Source organism: Poromitra crassiceps (assembly GCF_964638095.1).
Source record: "Poromitra crassiceps genome assembly, chromosome: 11".
NCBI classification, from domain to species: Eukaryota; Metazoa; Chordata; class Actinopteri; order Beryciformes; family Melamphaidae; genus Poromitra; species Poromitra crassiceps.
Window position 1 is genome coordinate 51575659 of NC_139643.1, and position 22113 is coordinate 51597771.

General features: G+C 47.9%; 1 protein-coding gene across 1 annotated transcript in view; it reads right to left on the reverse strand.

Moving 5' to 3' along the window:
• Positions 1–22113, reverse strand: part of thsd7aa (thrombospondin, type I, domain containing 7Aa) — a gene marked incomplete at both ends in the record, with an annotated part of 165192 nt that overhangs the window by 46607 nt on the left and 96472 nt on the right. The window contains 5 exons of the mRNA XM_083646090.1: positions 3225–3340; positions 5946–6189; positions 10180–10218; positions 10371–10565; positions 21768–21971. Coding sequence (XP_083502216.1) covers positions 3225–3340; positions 5946–6189; positions 10180–10218; positions 10371–10565; positions 21768–21971 — 798 coding nt within the window. The remainder of the gene's footprint in view (positions 1–3224; positions 3341–5945; positions 6190–10179; positions 10219–10370; positions 10566–21767; positions 21972–22113) is intronic.

A 22113-nucleotide genomic window follows, 5' to 3' on the forward strand; every position in this document is an offset into this window, starting at 1 on the left:
CATTATTTCTCGACAACCGACCGCTGCTCTGCCACACCTGGATTAATCAGTTGATAAGAGCCTTTTGTCAGCAGACACTACTAATTAGGCCAACCAGTTGCAGCTGTGGTGTCTTGTGTGCCAATTACGAATGAAACCGCTTTGTCGTTGAAAACGCTATTAAAAAATCTATTTGAATAATTATTTTTGTCAGATTATTGAATGATTTAGTTGTAGGCCGTGTTCTAAGCGGGATAATGTATAGTGAGCCGGTGATTACTGGGAAATAATGACCTTCAGGTGAATCATTAAGCCCTCCGCTGCGCGTCGGGCTCAATCATCACCTGTCGGTCATTATTTCCCCCGTAATCACCGCCTCACTATACATTATCCCTTACATAATGCACATGTAGTCCAGCTCAAGTCTAATCACACTTCTAGGAGCTGAGCGGACTAGCTTCCTGCACCATACCGGCTTGTATCCAAGGGTCATCCTAATTACTGGAACAGCAAACACGTTTCCATTGCATGAGAAACTGACAGGATGCTAATGCTTGTTCCAGGTATTAGTCAGTTTCCCAAGTGTTGCTAGCTACACAGAGTTATGGCTTGTTGTGAAACACTTTAGCTTTTGATTGGGGTTAAAAAGATGTGTCCAGCAGATGCTTCTGTGGAGTAACCATACATACAGCACATCACTGGAGGCAATGGCAGCCACACAAATGTCTAATTAAACGTCCACCACTAAAGCTGTTTTGGAGCTCTTAACACGGCTGATTTGAGCGGCAAATAGCTTCCAAATGAGCCAAACCCATTAACAGCATTTGTTCTAGTGCTTTCTAGAGAGGGTTTCTTGGCAACGTTTGCAGAACACGTCACGGCTCAAACAATATGATAATTGTGGCTCTTCTGTCTGCGTGTATGTCATGATTTCATCATCTGATTGTTGATTCTGATGATGGCACAATTTAGCATTCTGTACATTTTGTACTCTTCATTGATTGTGTTCCACAAACACACACTCTCTCTTGACATTGCTACATTTTAGCCCTGTGTGGTGTCCTGCAAAGCATGGCCCGTGTGTGCTGAAGCCAGTCAAGAGCTGTGGCTACCTGTGTGGCATGTTGAGCTGTGGCTACCTGTGTGGCATGTTGAGCTGTGGCTACCTGTGTGGCATGTTGAGCTGTGGCTACCTGTGTGGCATGTTGAGCTGTGGCTACCTGTGTGGCATGTTGAGCTGTGTCTACCTGCATGGCATGTTGAGCTGTGTCTACCTGCATAGCATGTTGAGCTGTGGCTACCTGTGTGGCATGTTGAGCTGTGGCTACCTGCATGGCATGTTGAGCTGTGGCTACCTGCATAGCATGTTGAGCTGTGGCTACCTGCATAGCATGTTGAGCTGTGGCTACCTGCATAGCATGTTGAGCTGTGGCTACCTGTGTGGCATGTTGAGCTGTGGCTACCTGCATGGCATGTTGAGCTGTGGCTACCTGCATAGCATGTTGAGCTGTGGCTACCTGTGTGGCATGTTGAGCTGTTGCTACCTGTGTGGCATGTTGAGCTGTGACTACCTGTGTGGCATGTTGAGCTGTGGCTACCTGTGTGGCATGTTGAGCTGTGGCTACCTGCGTGGCATGTTGAGCTGTGGCTACCTGTGTGGCATGTTGAGCTGTGGCTACCTGCATGGCATGTTGAGCTGTGGCTACCTGTGTGGCATGTTGAGCTGTGGCTACCTGTGTGGCATGTTGAGCTGTGGCTACCTGCGTGGCATGTTGAGCTGTGGCTACCTGTGTGGCATGTTGAGCTGTGGCTACCTGCATGGCATGTTGAGCTGTGGCTACCTGTGTGGCATGTTGAGCTGTGGCTACCTGTGTGGCATGTTGAGCTGTGGCTACCTGTGTGGTATGTTGAGCTGTGGCTACCTGTGTGGCATGTTGAGCTGTGGCTACCTGCATAGCATGTTGAGCTGTGGCTACCTGTGTGGCATGTTGAGCTGTGGCTACCTGTGTGGCATATTGAGCTGTGGCTACCTGCGTGGCATGTTGAGCTGTGGCTACCTGCATAGCATGTTGAGCTGTGGCTACCTGTGTGGCATGTTGAGCTGTGGCTACCTGTGTGGCATGTTGAGCTGTGGCTACCTGTGTGGCATGTTGAGCTGTGGCTACCTGTGTGGCATGTTGAGCTGTGACTACCTGTGTGGCATGTTGAGCTGTGGCTACCTGTGTGGCATGTTGAGCTGTGGCTACCTGTGTGGCATGTTGAGCTGTGGCTACCTGTGTGGCATGTTGAGCTGTGGCTACCTGTGTGGCATGTTGAGCTGTGACTACCTGTGTGGCATGTTGAGCTGTGGCTACCTGTGTGGTATGTTGAGTTGTGGCTACCTGTGTGGCATGTTGAGCTGTGGCTACCTGTGTGGCATGTTGAGCTGTGACTACCTGTGTGGCATGTTGAGCTGTGGCTACCTGTGTGGCATGTTGAGCTGTGGCTACCTGTGTGGCATGTTGAGCTGTGGCTACCTGTGTGGCATGTTGAGCTGTGGCTACCTGTGTGGCATGTTGAGCTGTGGCTACCTGCATGGCATGTTGAGCTGTGGCTACCTGCGTGGCATGTTGAGCTGTGGCTACCTGCGTGGCATGTTGAGCTGTGGCTACCTGTGTGGCATGTTGAGCTGTGGCTACCTGTGTGGCATGTTGAGCTGTGGCTACCTGCGTGGCATGTTGAGCTGTGGCTACCTGTGTGGCATGTTGAGCTGTGGCTACCTGTGTGGCATGTTGAGCTGTGGCTACCTGCGTGGCATGTTGAGCTGTGGCTACCTGTGTGGCATATTGAGATGTGACTACCTGTGTGGCATGTTGAGCTGTGGCTACCTGCGTGGCATGTTGAGCTGTGGCTACCTGTGTGGCATATTGAGCTGTGGCTACCTGCGTGGCATGTTGAGCTGTGGCTACCTGCGTGGCATGTTGAGCTGTGGCTACCTGCATGGCATGTTGAGCTGTGGCTACCTGTGTGGCATGTTGAGCTGTGGCTACCTGCGTGGCATGTTGAGCTGTGGCTACCTGTGTGGCATATTGAGCTGTGGCTACCTGTGTGGCATATTGAGCTGTGGCTACCTGTGTGGCATGTTGAGCTGTGGCTACCTGTGTGGCATGTTGAGCTGTGGCTACCTGTGTGGCATATTGAGCTGTGGCTACCTGTGTGGCATATTGAGCTGTGGCTACCTGTGTGGCATATTGAGCTGTGGCTACCTGCGTGGCATCTTGATGGGCAGGGGCTCCAGTCGCTGTACGGGGTGACGATGCAATCCCTCTTGCATGGCAGCAGGCAGGGCCTGACGGTGTCTGGGCGCAGGCTCTCTGGACACCTGAAAGGACATGATTGAGATGCTCAGACACACAGAGGAGTATCACCCTGATGCTCAGACACACAGAGGAGTATCGCCCTGATGCTCAGACACACAGAGGAGTATCACTCTGATGCTCAGACACACAGAGGAGTATCACACTGATGCTCAGACACACAGAGGAGTATCACCCTGATGCTCAGACACACAGAGGAGTATCGCCCTGATGCTCAGACACACAGAGGAGTATCACTCTGATGCTCAGACACACAGAGGAGTATCACACTGATGCTCAGACACACAGAGGAGTATCACTCTGATGCTCAGACACACAGAGGAGTATCACTCTGATGCTCAGACACACAGAGGAGTATCACTCTGATGCTCAGACACACAGAGGAGTATCGCCCTGATGCTCAGACACACAGAGGAGTATCACTCTGATGCTCAGACACACAGAGGAGTATCACTCTGATGCTCAGACACACAGAGGAGTATCACACTGATGCTCAGACACACAGAGGAGTATCACTCTGATGCTCAGACACACAGAGGAGTATCACTCTGATGCTCAGACACACAGAGGAGTATCGCCCTGATGCTCAGACACACAGAGGAGTATCACTCTGATGCTCAGACACACAGAGGAGTATCACTCTGATGCTCAGACACACAGAGGAGTATCACTCTGATGCTCAGACACACAGAGGAGTATCACTCTAATGCTCAGACACACAGAGGAGTATCGCCCTGATGCTCAGACACACAGAGGAGTATCACTCTGATGCTCAGACACACAGAGGAGTATCACCCTGATGCTCAGACACACAGAGGAGTATCACCCTGATACTCAGACACACAGAGGAGTATCACCCTGATGCTCAGACACACAGAGGAGTATCACCCTGATGCTCAGACACACAGAGGAGTATCACCCTGATACTCAGACACACAGAGGAGTATCACTCTGATGCTCAGACACACAGAGGAGTATCACCCTGATGCTCAGACACACAGAGGAGTATCACCCTGATACTCAGACACACAGAGGAGTATCACCCTGATGCTCAGACACACAGAGGAGTATCACACTGATGCTCAGACACACAGAGGAGTATCACCCTGATACTCAGACACACAGAGGAGTATCACCCTGATACTCAGACACACAGAGGAGTATCACTCTGATGCTCAGACACACAGAGGAGTATCACCCTGATGCTCAGACACACAGAGGAGTATCACTCTGATGCTCAGACACACAGAGGAGTATCACTCTGATACTCAGACACACAGAGGAGTATCACTCTGATACTCAGACACACAGAGTATCACTCTGATACTCAGACACACAGAGTATCACTCTGATGCTCAGACACACAGAGGACAGAGTATCGCCCTGATGCTCAGACACACAGAGGAGTATCACTCTGATGCTCAGACACACAGAGGAGTATCACTCTGATGCTCAGACACACAGAGGAGTATCACCCTGATGCTCAGACACACAGAGGAGTATCACTCTGATGCTCAGACACACAGAGGAGTATCACTCTGATGCTCAGACACACAGACGAGTATCGCCCTGATGCTCAGACACACAGAGGAGTATCACTCTGATGCTCAGACACACAGAGGAGTATCGCCCTTGAGAATCGGAGAAAGATGTGCTGGATTGGTGCCAAAGAAACCATCCTGGCAGACTTAGAGACTCCCAAATGTGCCTACCCCCACCGCTATCTCTTTTTGGGAGATTATAACTATAGAAGAAACCTCGCCCGCCCTCGCCCCTCGCCCGCACTGCTGTGTGAGAGAAAGAGAGAGAGGGGGGAGAGACAGAGTGTGGACACCTTGGAGAGCTCTGCGGTGCTCCTCCTGAGTCCGGAGACATATTACATTAAATTGTCCGTTCGCGGGCTGCTGGGTTGAGTTGGGTTGGGCATTTTCAGATATTTTAATGGGCCCGGCGGTGCGGACTGTCTCCAATGACGGGTTGGGTTGGTGCGGGCGTTAAAAAAACCCTGACCCGCACGTCACTACTACCTACGCCCTTATATACTGTATATCATTCATTATAATCATGATATTGCATTACAGTAGTATGCTGTAATGCTGCTTGTGCTTATTGGTGGCAGACAGTCCACATGTCCACATCTGCTCCTGCTGCTTTATACTGGATGCTCCTCTCAACGTGTGTCCCAGGGCAGCAGGCTCAGCGCTCAGCATGGAACAGAGGGGCTAAGAGTAACTGCAGGAATACAGCAGGATTCATTTCCATACCCAGCATGCACTGCACTGCTACTGTTCTGCTGAATAAATAAATAGAGAATTCACGCTCCCAGCAGATGCCTTAAGGGGGGAAACACACCCAGATGCTTAAAACAACTGACCAGAAGCTCATCAGCTAACACTCTGCCAGACACCAGCAACATCAGACAAAGCAAAGTCTACAAACAGTCAGCTAACACTCTGCCAGACACCAGCAACATCAGACAAAGCAAAGTCTACAAACAGTCAGCTAACACTCTGCCAGACAAACAGTCAGCTAACACTCTGCCAGACACCAGCAACATACATAATGTTTTGTTGTTGTTGTTGTTGTTGTTGTTGTTGTTGTGGTCCTTACTTTTTGGGGGGCACCTGGCCCACATTGACCCGGACACAGATGACCTTGCGGGTCTGCATGCCCACGGAGCAGGAGGCTGCGTCGTGGCCTCTGGCTCGAGCCACAGAGGTGTTGGTGGCGGGGATGGAGGAGTCCTCGATGCACTGAGCCCACGGGCCCGTCTGCCAGTGGTACACGGTGCAGGGGTGCTCGTTACAGCTCCGCACCTCCTGCAGGGCACTGCTGTTTGGACACTGGATCCCACCTGTCAAACACACGAGACACACCCATGTCATCAAGAGACCTGTCAAACACACGAGACACACCCATGTCACCAAGAGACCTGTCAAACACACGAGACACACCCATGTCACCAAGAGACCTGTCAAACACACGAGACACACCCATGTCACCAAGTCACCAAGAGGAAGCTTTGACGAGTCACTTTAGGCCCTTGACGTATTCTAAGTATACAGCATTTAGTTTCACATTTCAAGTGACTTGAAACTTGAATGCTTCTTAGCTTCTCATGATATAGAGACACTGCGGAGCGCGTCATCATTCAGAAACCACGCCCAAAACGGGGGAAAACACAAACTCCCGTCCAATCCTGGCGTTCTCCTATGTCGCGTGCACGGTCGGGTGTTGTACAAAAAGATCGTATATACGGAAGATGAACACTCCAACTTACTTCATTGACAGCAACATCCACATTTTTCTTCTCGCCAATTCTCTTCCTTGTTTTCCTCAGGAGTACAAAAAAACTTTAACTGGCGATTTTTTACATTTGTTGTCTGCGCAGCCCACCACACAACAGCTTTTAGCTATGTTTAATTCAAGGAAAATGACGCTGGTGTGTGGAAATGAATGGAGCTTTTCCCCCGTGATGGGTGTGGCCTATTTCATGCAGTGTCTCTATAGAGAGGCAAAGTGGAACGTCACTTCCTGCTTCAGCACTGTACCAGAGATTTTCATCCGCCATTTATTTTCCCATAGACATTTCGGAAAATGTTTATAAAATAGTTGTACTTTGTCCAACCAAACGGTTCAGCTAACGCTATAATCAGGAGAGACCATAGAACAATTCACTCAGACCAAAACTTAAAAATACAACATCGAAAAAATTGTTTTCTTTAAACCCGCATTTTTTTATGTTTTGGTCCCAGTGAAATGTTATGCGATCTCTCCTGTTTCTAAATATAGCTGAACCGTTTGGTTTGAACCAGTAAAACTATTTTTATACGCATTTTACGAAATGTGTATGGGAAAATAAATGGCGGATGAAAATCTCTGGTACAGTGCTGAAGCAGGAAGTAGGCGGTCACTTTGCCTCTTGGCGTTGGCTGCTTTAAGGATACAGAATGCTACTCTGGTATTAAATAATAGAAGCCTGCACAGTGAAGAAGACAATAGCCACAACGTTTATGCATAATGTTGCTTCTGCAGGGAGGCACCCGTACAACATTTCACCAACATTTTGGTTACAAGACCTTTCTCAAGTAGGCATATGCTGCTGCATTTATAAAAATAAATAAATAAATAAATAAATAAGTAAGTAAGTAAGTAAGTAAGTAAATAAATAAATAAATAAATAAATAAATAAATAATGTGCAGACTGGGAGAATAATAAGGCATGGGTGTATTTAATTTGACATGCCCAGGACAGTTTTAATGATCCGACGACAGCATAATAGAGGTTGGCTAGCATCAAGGTATTGTACAATTCCCATTCAATCCTTTCTCTTTCCTCAGATTCCCCCTTGACATCCCATCCCGCCGCGTGAGTCTGTGTGCAGCGCTACAGATTAGCTTTTAGCTTTGACACCCCCCCCCCCCTTCATCCCCCACCCCCCCCCCCCCCCCCCCCCCCCCCCCCCCTCCCCCCGCTTGGTAGAAAACAAATAGGACTGAAAGCAGCATGAGAGATTTAAACCTGCAGGTCTCTAGGGGACAGCTAGCCTGAAGGATTGACAGAGACGAGCTGACCCGGGGGGGGGGGGGGGGGGGGGGGGGGGCTCGTCTATACCAAAGCCAGCATCCTGGACTTGGACCCAGGTGGGCTATGTACACCATGTGACCCATTAGCAGCTGCCGTCACCTTGGGAAAAGAGACCCCCCGACGAGAAGGTCAGCCATTAAGCACGGCGGGAGGCAGTGAACGAGACCTAGCAGTCACTGAGCTGGACGTGACAGAAGATATGCCTGACCTCTATGTAACGCACAGAGGTGATGTAGGAGAACCTCCCACAGAAGATATGCCTGACCTCTATGTAACGCACAGAGGTGATGTAGGAGAACCTCCCACAGAAGATATGCCTGACCTCTATGTAACGCACAGAGGTGATGTCCTTCACTGATCTCATCAGCAGGCTCATTTATCAGGCTTGGAGCTCATTAACAGAGAGTTGGCTGTGCCATTATTGATGCTTCGGCTAATCAAATAGAGTTAAGTGTTAAATATTTAAGTGCTACCAATTAAACTATCAAGAGCTGGTTGAAAAAAAACTCACAGCTCAAACCTCGGCCGATGAGGTATGCCCATAGAACTTGAATGCATAGAAGGGTTCCTGCATCGTTTGCTATGCTAATTTGGCTGATTATGGAATTTTAAGGGTTAATATGGCAAACTTGCTTGAGAACTGTGCAGATATGTGTCTGTTACACTCATGCTTAGCAAACTGAAAGCTATACATATTTTGGTATTTTTTTTCATATCATATAGTCTGCACCCATTTCTTCTTTGCTCCAATAAATCCTATTTTGCAACCCTTAATAATGCTGTTAGAATCTTTCCTCATACGTCCCGTGTTGAAATTGGGGACGAGGAAGTTACCAGTCCACCAATCCCACCCCTTCACCCTTAGTGTCAGTGAGCTATTTCAATATCAGACTGTCGTTACGTTAAAGACCACCAGAGGTCGCCACTACTTCCTGGTTACAGCTCTCGACTCTGGCGCATGCACTGCACGCGTGCACTGACTCACACGACCGCATTCGTAAACATCGGTCATTCTTGGCCAGGTCTCTCTTGTAAAAGAGATTTTAATCTCAATGAGACATGCCTGGTTAAATAAAGGTTAAATAAAAAATAAAAAAATTTAACCCCGTTGAAAATCGACAAATGTCGTCGTTTTCCTTGTGAGGATGGGCTACTGTGACCCCCACAGGAAGCTGGACAGTGTGGGTCTGGCAGCAGGAAGCTGGACAGTGTGGGTCTGGCAGCAGATGGCGAGGAGAGGAGAGGTCTATGGGACTTGACGCTTCATTCAACAAACACATGGGCCCGTCTGGCTCCATGCTGTATATCGCTTGTCATCCGTCTACTCGCCGGCCGAAACGGCGTCGGCGTGGTAGGAAGGCTAATAAACGAGGCGCAACACGCGCCCTGATAGCGTTCTGGCACGGACCTCGGCAAGCCTCCATTCAGGGAGTAATGCATTATGTATGAGACGTCTCCGTACCAGCCTGGATGCTGTGTTGTGAAGATGCCAAAGACAGCGCGTCACGCAACATGGTTCAGACGACACGCGCTGTTAGAATGCTAGCAGGACTATTAAAGATCAAATTCTCATCTGCTGCCAAGGCGGACGCAAACCATCTGTGCGGCCTCCCGTTTCTCCCCCTCATATAACTGGGTTTCTTCCCCCTCAACACAACGCTATGCTAGCTCTTCTAGCTCATAACAGGGTTTGTGGGTGTGAATGGCTCAGTTGTCGGGGTGTGATTGGCAGATTGGAGGGTTGGGCTTGAACCCACAGGCACTCACTTTAGTATCATTCCATTAGCACTCAGACAAGCAGCACTTCCACAGCTCTGCTCCGCCTGGGGGTTTGAAGGCTCTTCACACTAAGGAATGCTCATTACTCCAACTACGCTACTGCTTTTTCATATTCTACAAGCGTAGGAATTATGCTGGGCCAGCAGATCAGGGAGGGGAAGATTGTATCTAGGTAGACATATTTCTAATTCATATTACGGAGGCTACATACTACATCAGCAGAAATCACTTAGGAGAACACTACTGGCGTCTAAGAACATCGGATATGGATGTACCAAAGATCGGCGGGACCATTGACAGCAGGGACGCACCTTTGAAGAGAAGTAAAGGCAAAGTAGTTATGAATTCTATAGTCGGCCATGCATGTTTTATAAGTTCAGGGCTGTACATTAAAGTTTGACAAGCTGATGATAAACATAGGGTATCAATCTTGCAACAGCTATCCAGCTCTGTTAGCGCTCCGGTCTGTCTCCTTACCCTGCATCACAGTCACCCACGCCACCACTCTGGCAGTCGCTGTGAATGGAGGAACACACACAATCATGCATATAGGAGGAGAGGCAGAGATACACTGCACAGCCTGGCTGCAAAGTCAATACCAGCCCCCTTGTCTGGGTCTGCTGTATCTGAAGCTGCTGTGTTCTGCTGGTGGTGTCAGAAGCTCCTACCTTCTCCTGCGTTGTAGGCCAGGATGGAGCGAGCTCTGGTCTGCCTGCCCTCTGTGTTCTTCCCGGAGCAGGTGTGTGAGCAGAGCGACCAGGCGCTCCAGGGACTCAGGGCACAGTCCTTTGGGCACGGTACCTCACAGATGGCCGGCATGGGCAGGATGGCATCGCGGCACAGCTGCCTCTCCACATATTCACCTGGAGGGAAACAGGCAGACAGGAGATGATAGGGTTAGAGTCAAGGGGCCACAGGTCACATGTGAAAGCCACATGTTCACATGTGGACCAACATGTGAAAAGCCAGATGTGACCACATACAGTATGGGTTTTCATCACAGACCATATACAAACTGTATGGACGTAACCTCCATGACGGGACGTAACCTCCGTGACGGGACGTAACCTCCGTGACGGGACGTAACCTCCGTGACGGGACGTAACCTCCGTGACGGGACGTAACCTCCGTGACGGGACGTAACCTCCGTGACGGGACGTAACCTCCGTGACGGGACGTAACCTCCGTGACGGGACGTAACCTCCGTGACGGGACGTAACCTCCGTGATGGGACGTAACCTCCGTGACGGGACGTAACCTCCGTGACGGGACGTAACCTCCGTGACGGGACGTAACCTCCATGACAGGACGTAACCTCCGTGACGGGACGTAACCTCCGTGACGGGACGTAACCTCCGTGACGGGACGTAACCTCTGTGACGGGACGTAACCTCCGTGACGGGACGTAACCTCTGTGACGGGACGTAACCTCCGTGACGGGACGTAACCTCCATGACAGGACGTAACCTCCATGACGGGACGTAACCTCCGTGACGGGACGTAACCTCCGTGACGGGACGTAACCTCCGTGACGGGACGTAACCTCCGTGACGGGACGTAACCTCCGTGACGGGACGTAACCTCCGTGACGGGACGTAACCTCCGTGACGGGACGTAACCTCCGTGACGGGACGTAACCTCTGTGACGGGACGTAACCTCCATGACGGGACGTAACCTCCGTGACGGGACGTAACCTCCGTGACGGGACGTAACCTCCATGACGGGACGTAACCTCTGTGACGGGACGTAACCTCCGTGACGGGACGTAACCTCCGTGACGGGACGTAACCTCCGTGACGGGACGTAACCTCCATGACGGGACGTAACCTCCGTGACGGGACGTAACCTCTGTGACGGGACGTAACCTCCATGACGGGACGTAACCTCCGTGACGGGACGTAACCTCCGTGACGGGACGTAACCTCCATGACGGCGCCCATTGGTTTGTGGACTCCCGTTTTGAAGCCTCGAGTTTGACATTTTGACCATTGGTTATTTAGAGGCAGGAGCAGCTAGCAGAAGGCAGGAGGCAGGAGGCAGGAGCAGCTAGCACGCCACGAGGGCTTTCCCACAGAGAGACTGAGACCATAAACGCATTAGGAAAGTGTACAGTTACTTGTGTAAAAAAGAAAAAGACTGGTAAAAGTAGAAGTACTCATTGAACTTGTTTACTCAAGTAAAAGTAAAAAAAAAAAAAAAGTACAGGCTCTGAAATGTACTCAAAGTACAAAAGAAAAAAGTATTTCTACTAGTTTCTGTGCAAAGCTAACTGAATTGACATAAAAGATGGATGCCGTCTCAGCTCTCTATAGTGAAGCCACAGCACTGGCCGGTCAAAATCTCAGAACGTTACTATTTTACAATTTTCGAGCCGAAATTGTAAAATAGCAACGTTGGTCCAAAACGTTGGTATTATACAATTTTCTGTGAGACTGTGTTGGTAGGTCACAAGTCCCGCCTCTGCCATGTTAGTGGATCGGAAATGAACCAAACTAAAAAATCAAAGTACACGTAAATGTTCCCTCCCAACTGTGGTTTCTATCATTTTCAGTAGTTCTTATCATGTCCAAGTGCAAATTGTTCTGATCAGTTTGTAACCGATCAGTTTGTAACTGATCAGTAACCTCCATGACGGGACGTAACCTCCATGACGGGACGTAACCTCTGTGACGGGACGTAACCTCCGTGACGGGACGTAACCTCCGTGACGGGACGTAACCTCCGTGACGGGACGTAACCTCTGTGACGGGACGTAACCTCCATGACGGGACGTAACCTCCGTGACGGGACGTAACCTCCGTGACGGGACGTAACCTCCATGACGGGACGTAACCTCTGTGACGGGACGTAACCTCTGTGACGGGACGTAACCTCCGTGACGGGACGTAACCTCCATGACGGGACGTAACCTCCGTGACGGGACGTAACCTCCGTGACGGGACGTAACCTCCGTGACGGGACGTAACCTCCGTGACAGGACGTAACCTCCGTGACGGGACGTAACCTCCGTGACGGGACGTAACCTCCGTGACGGGACGTAACCTCTGTGACGGGACGTAACCTCCGTGACGGGACGTAACCTCCGTGACGGGACGTAACCTCTGTGACGGGACGTAACCTCCGTGACGGGACGTAACCTCTGTGACGGGACGTAACCTCCGTGACGGGACGTAACCTCCGTGACGGGACGTAACCTCCGTGACGGGACGTAACCTCCGTGACGGGACGTAACCTCCGTGACGGCGCCCATTGGTTTGTGGACTCCCGTTTTGAAGCCTCGAGTTTGAGATTTTGACCATTGGTTATTTAGAGGCAGGAGCAGCTAGCAGAAGGCAGGAGGCAGGAGGCAGGAGCAGCTAGCACGCCACGAGGGCTTTCCCACAGAGAGACTGAGACCATAAACGCATTAGGAAAGTGTACAGTTACTTGTGTAAAAGAAAAAGACTGGTAAAAGTAGAAGTACTGATTGAACTTGTTTACTCAAGTAAAAGTAAAATAAATAAATACAGGCTCTGAAATGTACTCAAATGATAAAAAGTAAAAAGTATTTCTACCCGTTTCTGTGCAAAGCTAACTGAATTGACATAAAAGATGGACGCCGTCTCAGCTCTCTATAGAGGGTATGCATGTGATGTCACAGAGGCAGAAGTCACTGTGGGGTCACGCCCACTGAGTCACAGCAAGACTGAGCTTGAATGCAGTAATCAGCCTAGATAACTGACACCTGCTGCTCAGGGAGGAACTTGACACTCATTTTGACACTCGTTCCCGATTGAGGGGGCGTGTTCCAGTGGGTGTGCATACCCTCTATAGTGAAGCCACAGCATGTTAGATCGTCTCAGCTCTCTATAGTGAAGCCACAGCGTGTTAGATCGGCCACTCTTGCGGTCCCAGTATACGTGTAGGTCACAAGTCCCGCCTCTGCCATGTTAGTGGATCGGAAATTAACCAAAATAAACAATCAAAGTACACGTACATTTTCCCTCCCAACTGTGGTTTCTATCATTTTCGGTAGTTCTTATCATGTCCAAGTGCAAATTGTTCTGATCAGTTTGTTTTTAGGTAGTTATTTGACGATATAAAAAGGGATGATTGACAGCTGTGGCAGCCAGTCTCAAGCCGTCACTGGCTGGTCCCTCATAACACATTAGGACCAGTGGTTAGGATGGTACCGCAATAAAAACGACATGGTTTGGAGGAAGGTTGGTTGGGCACTGAAGTTCTAAAATATAAATATAAAAATATGTGTTTTATTACTCCTGCTAATGTGATTGTTTTTTTTATATCTATATTTTTGTGTTGTGCACACTGGGAAACAGGGCAATATTGATGACTTTCTAAATGAATAGTGATCTTTACAGTGGTGAGTTGGACGTGAGCGAGTGCGTCTAGATTAAGATAATCCCTTACTGGTGCCTGTGACAGCTACTTTCTAAATCAGTGCGTCTCTGGAGGACGGCCTGCTGGCTTATGTATCTTCTGCTGTGCTCAAACAGCCCAACAATAGATCATGAACGCTCATTTGAACACAGAAATACACAAACATCATATGAAGTACAGTAGCTGTGTGTTAAATCAACCCAATTGCCAAAATAAAATTAATGGCGGCATTGTACGTTTGTGCAGTCGACAAACTTAAAACCAAACGGCAGTTAATTTCAAAACCTTGCTGCCCTTCAAACATTAAACAACTAAAATAACACCCGGGCCACAACACCCTATATTAGCCCCCGCGCTATTTCAATAGCAGACTGTATGAGGTGTATAACGTTGATATACACATATCTAGAAACGTGATACTGTACGCAACATATTTTTCCTTCAGAAATGTAAGATTCTACGTATCCGTGAATATGATGCCTGGTGAATGGTGCCTGCACACAGGAACTGAAATGGCCTTCAATAATAAAACATAACACATTGTGATATTGCATAATATAAAACATGGAAAGTGTGTGTACATGTGATTTGAACTGCGAACTACAACATCTCTGCTCTACTCTAGATCATGGCTAGTTTTTTGCATTTGGCATGTTTAATGCATTGCACCACTTCATCACAACACTGTATAACTGAGGAGAGTGTCACGGCAAGTTTACTCAACTCCATTAAGCATGACATCATACACACAGCTCCATTAAGCATGACATCATACACACAGCTCCATTAAGCATGACATCATACACATTAAGCATGACATCATACACACAGCTCGCTAAATTAGATTAGACAAGTTTTGAGTTGAGGATCCTTGGATGTGGAGTGGATTCCTGAACGGCTAAAATGTCTCGTTTCCTGCTGTCGTAAAAATCAGCTTTCAGCAGTCAAGTGCCAATTATAAGTAGTGATTAAATGTCAAATGTGTCTTCTTTGGTTCTTTAAGACAGAGACTTGCTGGAGGCTTAGATCTATTGCTTGAAGGTGAAACTTGAGTTGCAGGACAGAATTTGTGCTGAGATACAGATTGTCCTAAATGGCTTAAGGGGACTTGGAGGACTGAGAAGGCTTACTGGTTTACATTTGAGGTCTTTTCAAGGATTTTGGGAGGGGGGGGGGGGGGGGCAGCTGCTCTGGCCTGTATTGATCTAGATGTGCAGAAACACCCCCCCACCCACCCCCCACCTCCCCGTATCCCAGCCAATCCCATTCTCTCTCTGAAGGACCGTATCAGTGGAACATCCCATTGTTGAAGGGACGGGGGGGACGGGGGGGGGGAATGGGCGACCAGTGAGTCAGATGACACGTCTGGGACACCCCCGTGGGGGGAAAACAGATCCATTTTCATCAGAAAGAGACAACAAGAGATCGATAAGAGGGCAGTGAAGAGGGACTGTGAGGGATGCCACAGGGTCGCGCGGGGCACGGGGGGGGGGAGGTGGGGGTGGAAGGTGGGGTGCTCGGTGGTGGGGCGTTGATGGGGGGGGGGGGGGGGGGTTGATGGGTGTAATGGAAGTCTTCCGTGAGACAGATGCTGGAGGAAATCATTCAATTGTCTGTGTGACACTGATGGCTTTGATGATGTCTTTTGTGAGCACATAGCTGCTGACTGTGTGAATGATTAGAGGGCTGATAGGCGATCTATACCCGGACAATAACCAGAGGAAGATGTTGTCCAGCAGGGGGCGGGGCTGTGGGGAGAAGGTGGTTAATAATGCATACGTGTTTTAAAGTGCTAATCCTTCAGATCCTCGTACAGCACTGTGGATCATCTGTCAATCAATCAATCAATCAATCAATCAGTGTGGGCGGTGCTGACGTCTTTCTCCTTGGATTTGCTGTCGATGCAGTTTGAGTTTCTGTAGTTTTCTTTGTCTCGGACGTATGACGTCATGTGCATGTATGGGCATGTATGCATGTGCATGTCAGTCATTCATCAGACAGGCAATATGAATGGTATATATTCTATAAGCAACTCATGTAGGTAAACACCTTCATCTAAATATTGAATAGTCAGATTATTGCAATCCAAGTATCCTTATAAGATACTACTACTCTATAAGTAGCCAAATAGAATCGAGGCTTTTTGAATAGATTGAGTGCACTCAATCCCACAATTTATCTCTCACATTTGAAGGGAAGAGTTGCAGGAATGATGATTGTGTTATTATCAGTGATACAGATTATAAACAATGTATCACTTTAAAAGAAATCAATCATGATGTGTTATTATCAGTGATACAGATTATAAACAATGTATCACTTCAAGAGAAATCAATGGCGTATTGAAAAAGAAAGAATCCCACAGACCAAACGCTAAACTCAACACATCTGAAAAGCGATATCCGTCTGCCCTGCGCTTGGCGAGCAATTTGAGCGATCAAATTGTCTTTCTAGCGTTACACACATCAGACAAAGTCCAACCTCAGTCTGAACCTCTGTTGATGTTACACACATCAGACAAAGTCCAACCTCAGTGTGAACCTCTGTTGATGTTACACACATCAGACAAAGTCCAACCTCAGTCTGAACCTCTGTTGATGTTACACACATCAGACAAAGTCCAACCTCAGTGTGAACCTCTGTTGATGTTACACACATCAGACAAAGTCCAACCTCAGTGTGAACCTCTGTTGACGGAAACGTAGCAGACAGAGGCCGACATCTCCTCTATTTCATTCTGCTACATCCGGGGGAGATTGGCTGGCGTGCAGTGGGAGGTAATGGGGAAGAAAGGCGAGCTAAATCCGAGCTGACTGTGCAGAGCGGTCCGTGCTAATCGCATTTACCAATAAGTCTGATTCCACAGGGCGCCGTGAAAGCCAGCCCACACCTCTTCAGTGGAGGGCCCCTCAGAAGATGGAAGGGGAGATGACAGATGAAGATGGAAGCCACCTCGAACATTTCTCTTTGTCTGAAACTGAAACTACTTACCTGGATTTGATCGCCAGCCATTTGAGGACATGAAACATTTGATCATATGACTCGAGTTCATTTAAATTTCACCTCAGACAAGACAGGACACGGCTTTCAAGTCTGAAATGTACCTACAACATTTCACCTTTCTGCCAACTAGGGCACTGCTGGATGATGTCTCTGGGTTGACTGCACAGTGCAGTGCAGTGCAGTACAGTAGTAGAGTACAGGCTAGTTAAGTGTTGGTAGTAAGGCTTTTGAATTCAAACAGGCTCACAGCATACAGTACAGTATGCTGTTGTGCTTCTGACTTGGAAATCCTTACTACTGTACTGTACAGTCAACGTATAGTGACATCATCTAGCGCCGCCCTATTGGTGAAAAGCTGAGCTGTTGTTCATCTTTCTAGCAAATCTACTGTATGTAAATTTTAGACTTGAAAGCAGTGTCCTGTCTTGTCTGAGGTGAAATGCAAATGAACTACAGTCATATGATCAAATGTTTCATGTCTTCTTAAATGGGTCAAGATAATACAGAGTGGCCCTACCAAGTTAGGAAGAGGGATGAGTATGAGATGATAGCGATGAGTTGAGCCTAGTCTTTAGAGGTAGCCTAGTATTTAGAGGTAGCCTAGTCTTTAGAGGCAGCCTAGTCTTTAGAGGTAGCCTAGTCTTTAGAGGTAACCTAGTCTTTAGAGGCAGCCTAGTCTTTAGAGGTAGCCTACTCTTTAGAGGCAGCCTAGTCTTTAGAGGCAGCCTAGTCTTTAGAGGTAGCCTAGTCTTTAGAGGCAGCCTAGTCGAGGCAGCCTAGTCTTTAGAGGCAGCCTAGTCTTTAGAGGTAGCCTAGTCTTTAGAGGTAGCCTAGTATTTAGAGGCAGCCTAGTCTTTAGAGGTAGCCTAGTCTTTAGAGGCAGCCTAGTCTTTAGAGGTAGCCTAGTCTTTAGAGGTAGCCTAGTCTTTAGAGGCAGCCTAGTCTTTAGAGGCAGCCTCGTCTTTAGAGGTAGCCTAGTCTTTAGAGGCAGCCTAGTCTTTAGAGGTAGCCTAGTCTTTAGAGGCAGCCTAGTCTTTAGAGGCAGCCTAGTCTTTAGAGGTAGCCTAGTCTTTAGAGGCAGCCTAGTCTTTAGAGGCAGCCTAGTCTTTAGAGGTAGCCTAGTCTTTAGAGGCAGCCTAGTCTTTAGAGGTAGCCTAGTCTTTAGAGGCAGCCTCGTCTTTAGAGGCAGCCTAGTCTTTAGAGGTAGCCTAGTATTTAGAGGCAGCCTAGTCTTTAGAGGTAGCCTAGTCTTTAGAGGTAGCCTAGTCTTTAGAGGCAGCCTAGTCTTTAGAGGTAGCCTAGTCTTTAGAGGCAGCCTAGTCTTTAGAGGTAGCCTAGTCTTTAGAGGTAGCCTAGTCTTTAGAGGCAGCCTAGTCTTTAGAGGCAGCCTCGTCTTTAGAGGTAGCCTAGTCTTTAGAGGCAGCCTAGTCTTTAGAGGTAGCCTAGTCTTTAGAGGCAGCCTAGTCTTTAGAGGCAGCCTAGTCTTTAGAGGTAGCCTAGTCTTTAGAGGCAGCCTAGTCTTTAGAGGCAGCCTAGTCTTTAGAGGTAGCCTAGTCTTTAGAGGCAGCCTAGTCTTTAGAGGTAGCCTAGTCTTTAGAGGCAGCCTCGTCTTTAGAGGCAGCCTAGTCTTTAGAGGCAGCCTAGTCTTTAGAGGTAGCCTAGTCTTTAGAGGCAGCCTAGTCTTTAGAGGCAGCCTAGTCTTTAGAGGTAGCCTAGTCTTTAGAGGCAGCCTAGTCTTTAGAGGTAGCCTAGTCTTTAGAGGCAGCCTAGTCGAGGCAGCCTAGTTTTTAGAGGCAGCCTAGTCTTTAGAGGCAGCCTAGTCTTTAGAGGCAACCTAGTCTTGAGAGGCAGCCTAGTCTTTAGAGGTAGCCTAGTCTTTAGAGGGAGCCTAGTATTTAGAGGTAGCTTAGTCTTTTGCTAAAAATGAATAAGATAAAGGAAAATTAATCTTGCCATCAATTCAATTTGTTGTAAATAACTCCTGGCTTTTTGGGTTTGCAGTTGCAGTTCTCTTGGAAGAGGATCAAGACCTGCAACAAGACCTTTCAACAAATGAACATCAAACTACTATGATATGATGATATGTGCAGCTGCTTTACAAACAACAAATTAACCTTCAAGGGCAATTCTCTTTCTTCTTCTTTTCTCAGGCAACAGAGAGCACAGAAAATGAGTTGTACAAAACATGTCCGTTTGGCTGAGACGAGGAAGATGGCTGCTAATCACTGCCATTGCCCCAGCATGGTGCAGTGCAGGCTGTGAATGGGGACGTTGATTGTGCGTATAATATGGAAAGTGATAAACTCCCCCCCACCACCACCATCTCCTTCCTTCTCCCTGGAGCCTCATTAGCAGCTACTGTGCTATGGTTCAGGAATCTACTCATAAATTGCCATATTCACATCCACGGACGCGCGTGTCGTTTTGGTAGAAATATACAGTAAGAACAAAAAAGATTGGTTGCAATTACAATATCCAGGGCGGTAATTGATTTGTTAATGTAAAGCAAGTCCCTTCCCTTTTTCAACTGTCTCACACATTTCTCACTGTCATCTTCTGCTGTCTATTGTCCCAGGTTATATCATTAGCATTGATATTTCAGGCCTTATTAGCCTAACCGCCATGTTGTTCTTCTTTCCCTTCCATTGTTAACAGACAATTGAATCAGCTTTTTATTATTAACACTTACAACTAACGCTGACAAAACTGTCGCTCGCTAAAGAATGTGTGAGCCCCCCCCCCCCCCCCCAATACCTAATTAAAATGCATCAGAAGGATTCTCTGGAGGTGCACGGCTTCCTGGAACACGCACAATAACAAATGTTTGCTTTGCATCAGAACGCCTCGGAGAACAATGCGCGAGCAACGGAGTTGAGCTATTCAACATCCCTTTGATTTAGGCGACCTCAGATCGCGACCAAAAACACAAATGAACAGAGAGGATGTTCTCGGCTCAGAGAAATGAGGGCAAAGTTGTCGCAAAGGTCTGTGAGCCAACTTTTTTTGTTTTTTATCGCTATATATATATAAAATAACTGTTTTGGAAAAAGAGTTGACTGTGAGACCACAGTTCATCCTAACCTTAGTTGATTAGAAAGATTTAAAATAATTTTAAATTCAAGAAAAACAATATATATCTTTTTTTTTAAAGACCCCCTAAAGTCAAAAATGTGTTTTTCTTCTCGCTCCTTCAGTTGGACGTCTGAGCTTCACTGTGCAGAATGATGTGATGCCCTTTGTAATGAGTTAGGGTTAGGGTTAGGCTAACCCTAACCCTTTGTAATGGCAAACAGCATCACAGGCCTTTGTAATGGCAAACAGCATCACAGGCTCGCTGTGTCTCCCAGGGAAAGGATGTATCAGTGTTGATCAGAGAAGACTGGCTGCCTTCTGCCTCTGTGCCCTGGATGCATTGACTATGAGCTTGTGCGTGATCCCTCAGGCAGTGCCAGAGTGCCTGGCTGGCACAGTGCTGGCCGGTGGCTTGTGCAGGAGCCCAGGGGAGAGCAGCTGTACAGTACATGACTGGCAGCAGCCTCGGCAGCCCTGTGCCACCTCAGAGCAGCACCAACAACAAACACAGCTATTACAACGTCGGGCAGCTTGCCAAGGCCCAGGCCTCTGAAGCATGCTGCTTCTCAAGGCAAGGCCAAGCCTGAGGTATACAGCAGCTGGAGTACAATGACACACAATTGCGCACAACCTCTGAACACACCAAATCTAGAACTGATTTGGTCGTTAACATGTAGATCCAATAGAGAATTAAGTCATAATCAGTGTTTGGGTGACTGGAAAAAGTAACAAATCACACATTACTCAATACTTTTTAAAAGTAATTAATTAATTTACTCTGCAAAAAAAGTACAGTTACACTACTTGTTACATAAAATTACCACATTGCCAGCAGAAGTAGTTTAACCACAGAACTTGAACGGTCGGCCATTCCCATTCAAATCACGATCATCGTAGCAGCGGCCATTTTTATATGTAGCCTACCATTGGACTAGCCTCTGTATAAACTGACAGCCTACCATTGGACTAGCCTCTGTATAAACTGACAGCCTACCATTGGACTAGCCTCTGTATAAATTGACAGCCTACCATTGGACTAGCCTCTGTATAAATTGACAGCCTACCATTGGACTAGCCTCTGTATAAATTGACAGCCTACCATTGGACTAGCCTCTGTATAAACTGACAGCCTACCATTGGACTAGCCTCTGTATAAATTGACAGCCTACCATTGGACTAGCCTCTGTATAAACTGACAGCCTACCATTGGACTAGCCTCTGTATAAACTGACAGTCTACCATTGGACTAGACTCTGTATAAAGTGACAGTCTACCATTGGACTAGCCTCTGTATAAAGTGACAGCCTACCATTGGACTAGCCTCTGTATAAACTGACAGTCTACCATTGGACTAGCCTCTGTATAAACTGACAGTCTACCATTGGACTAGCCTCATAATCTCGTGCTCAAACACACATAGTCACTTATAGAAGCAGCTGCACTGTTTAAAAATGAAGATCTCGAGGATTAGCATTTGAACTGAGTTAATGATGATACAACATGTAGAGATGGGACTTCAAAACCTGTCTGCTTTACTCAGTCAGAGCACAAGTGAGAATGACAGATTATTCCCGGACCTAAAATGAAGACGTTTCATCCGTCTACTCACCGTCGCTGTTGACGCACTGCACTTGAGGGATCTGGGTTCCCGGTCCGCACTCTCTGTCGTTATCGGGGAGGCACTCCTCCAGTTTGAGCAGCAGCCAGTCGTAGCAGCTGGGCTCGTCGCACGGTATGGCCTCCACCAGGGGGGGACAGTTCCCCGTCCCGCCTGTCGGCTCGTTGACGATCCTCCTCTTCCTCAGTTTGAACCCTGTCAGGGAACAACGGGCACCTTAATGAAGTCACCAGCATCCCCCGCACTCATCAAGCGCGCTAACCCCTCTGTGATCCGCCCGGCAACAACTCGCTTTGGAAAGAAACTAATGTGCAACTGTAAGCACATTAACTTCCCT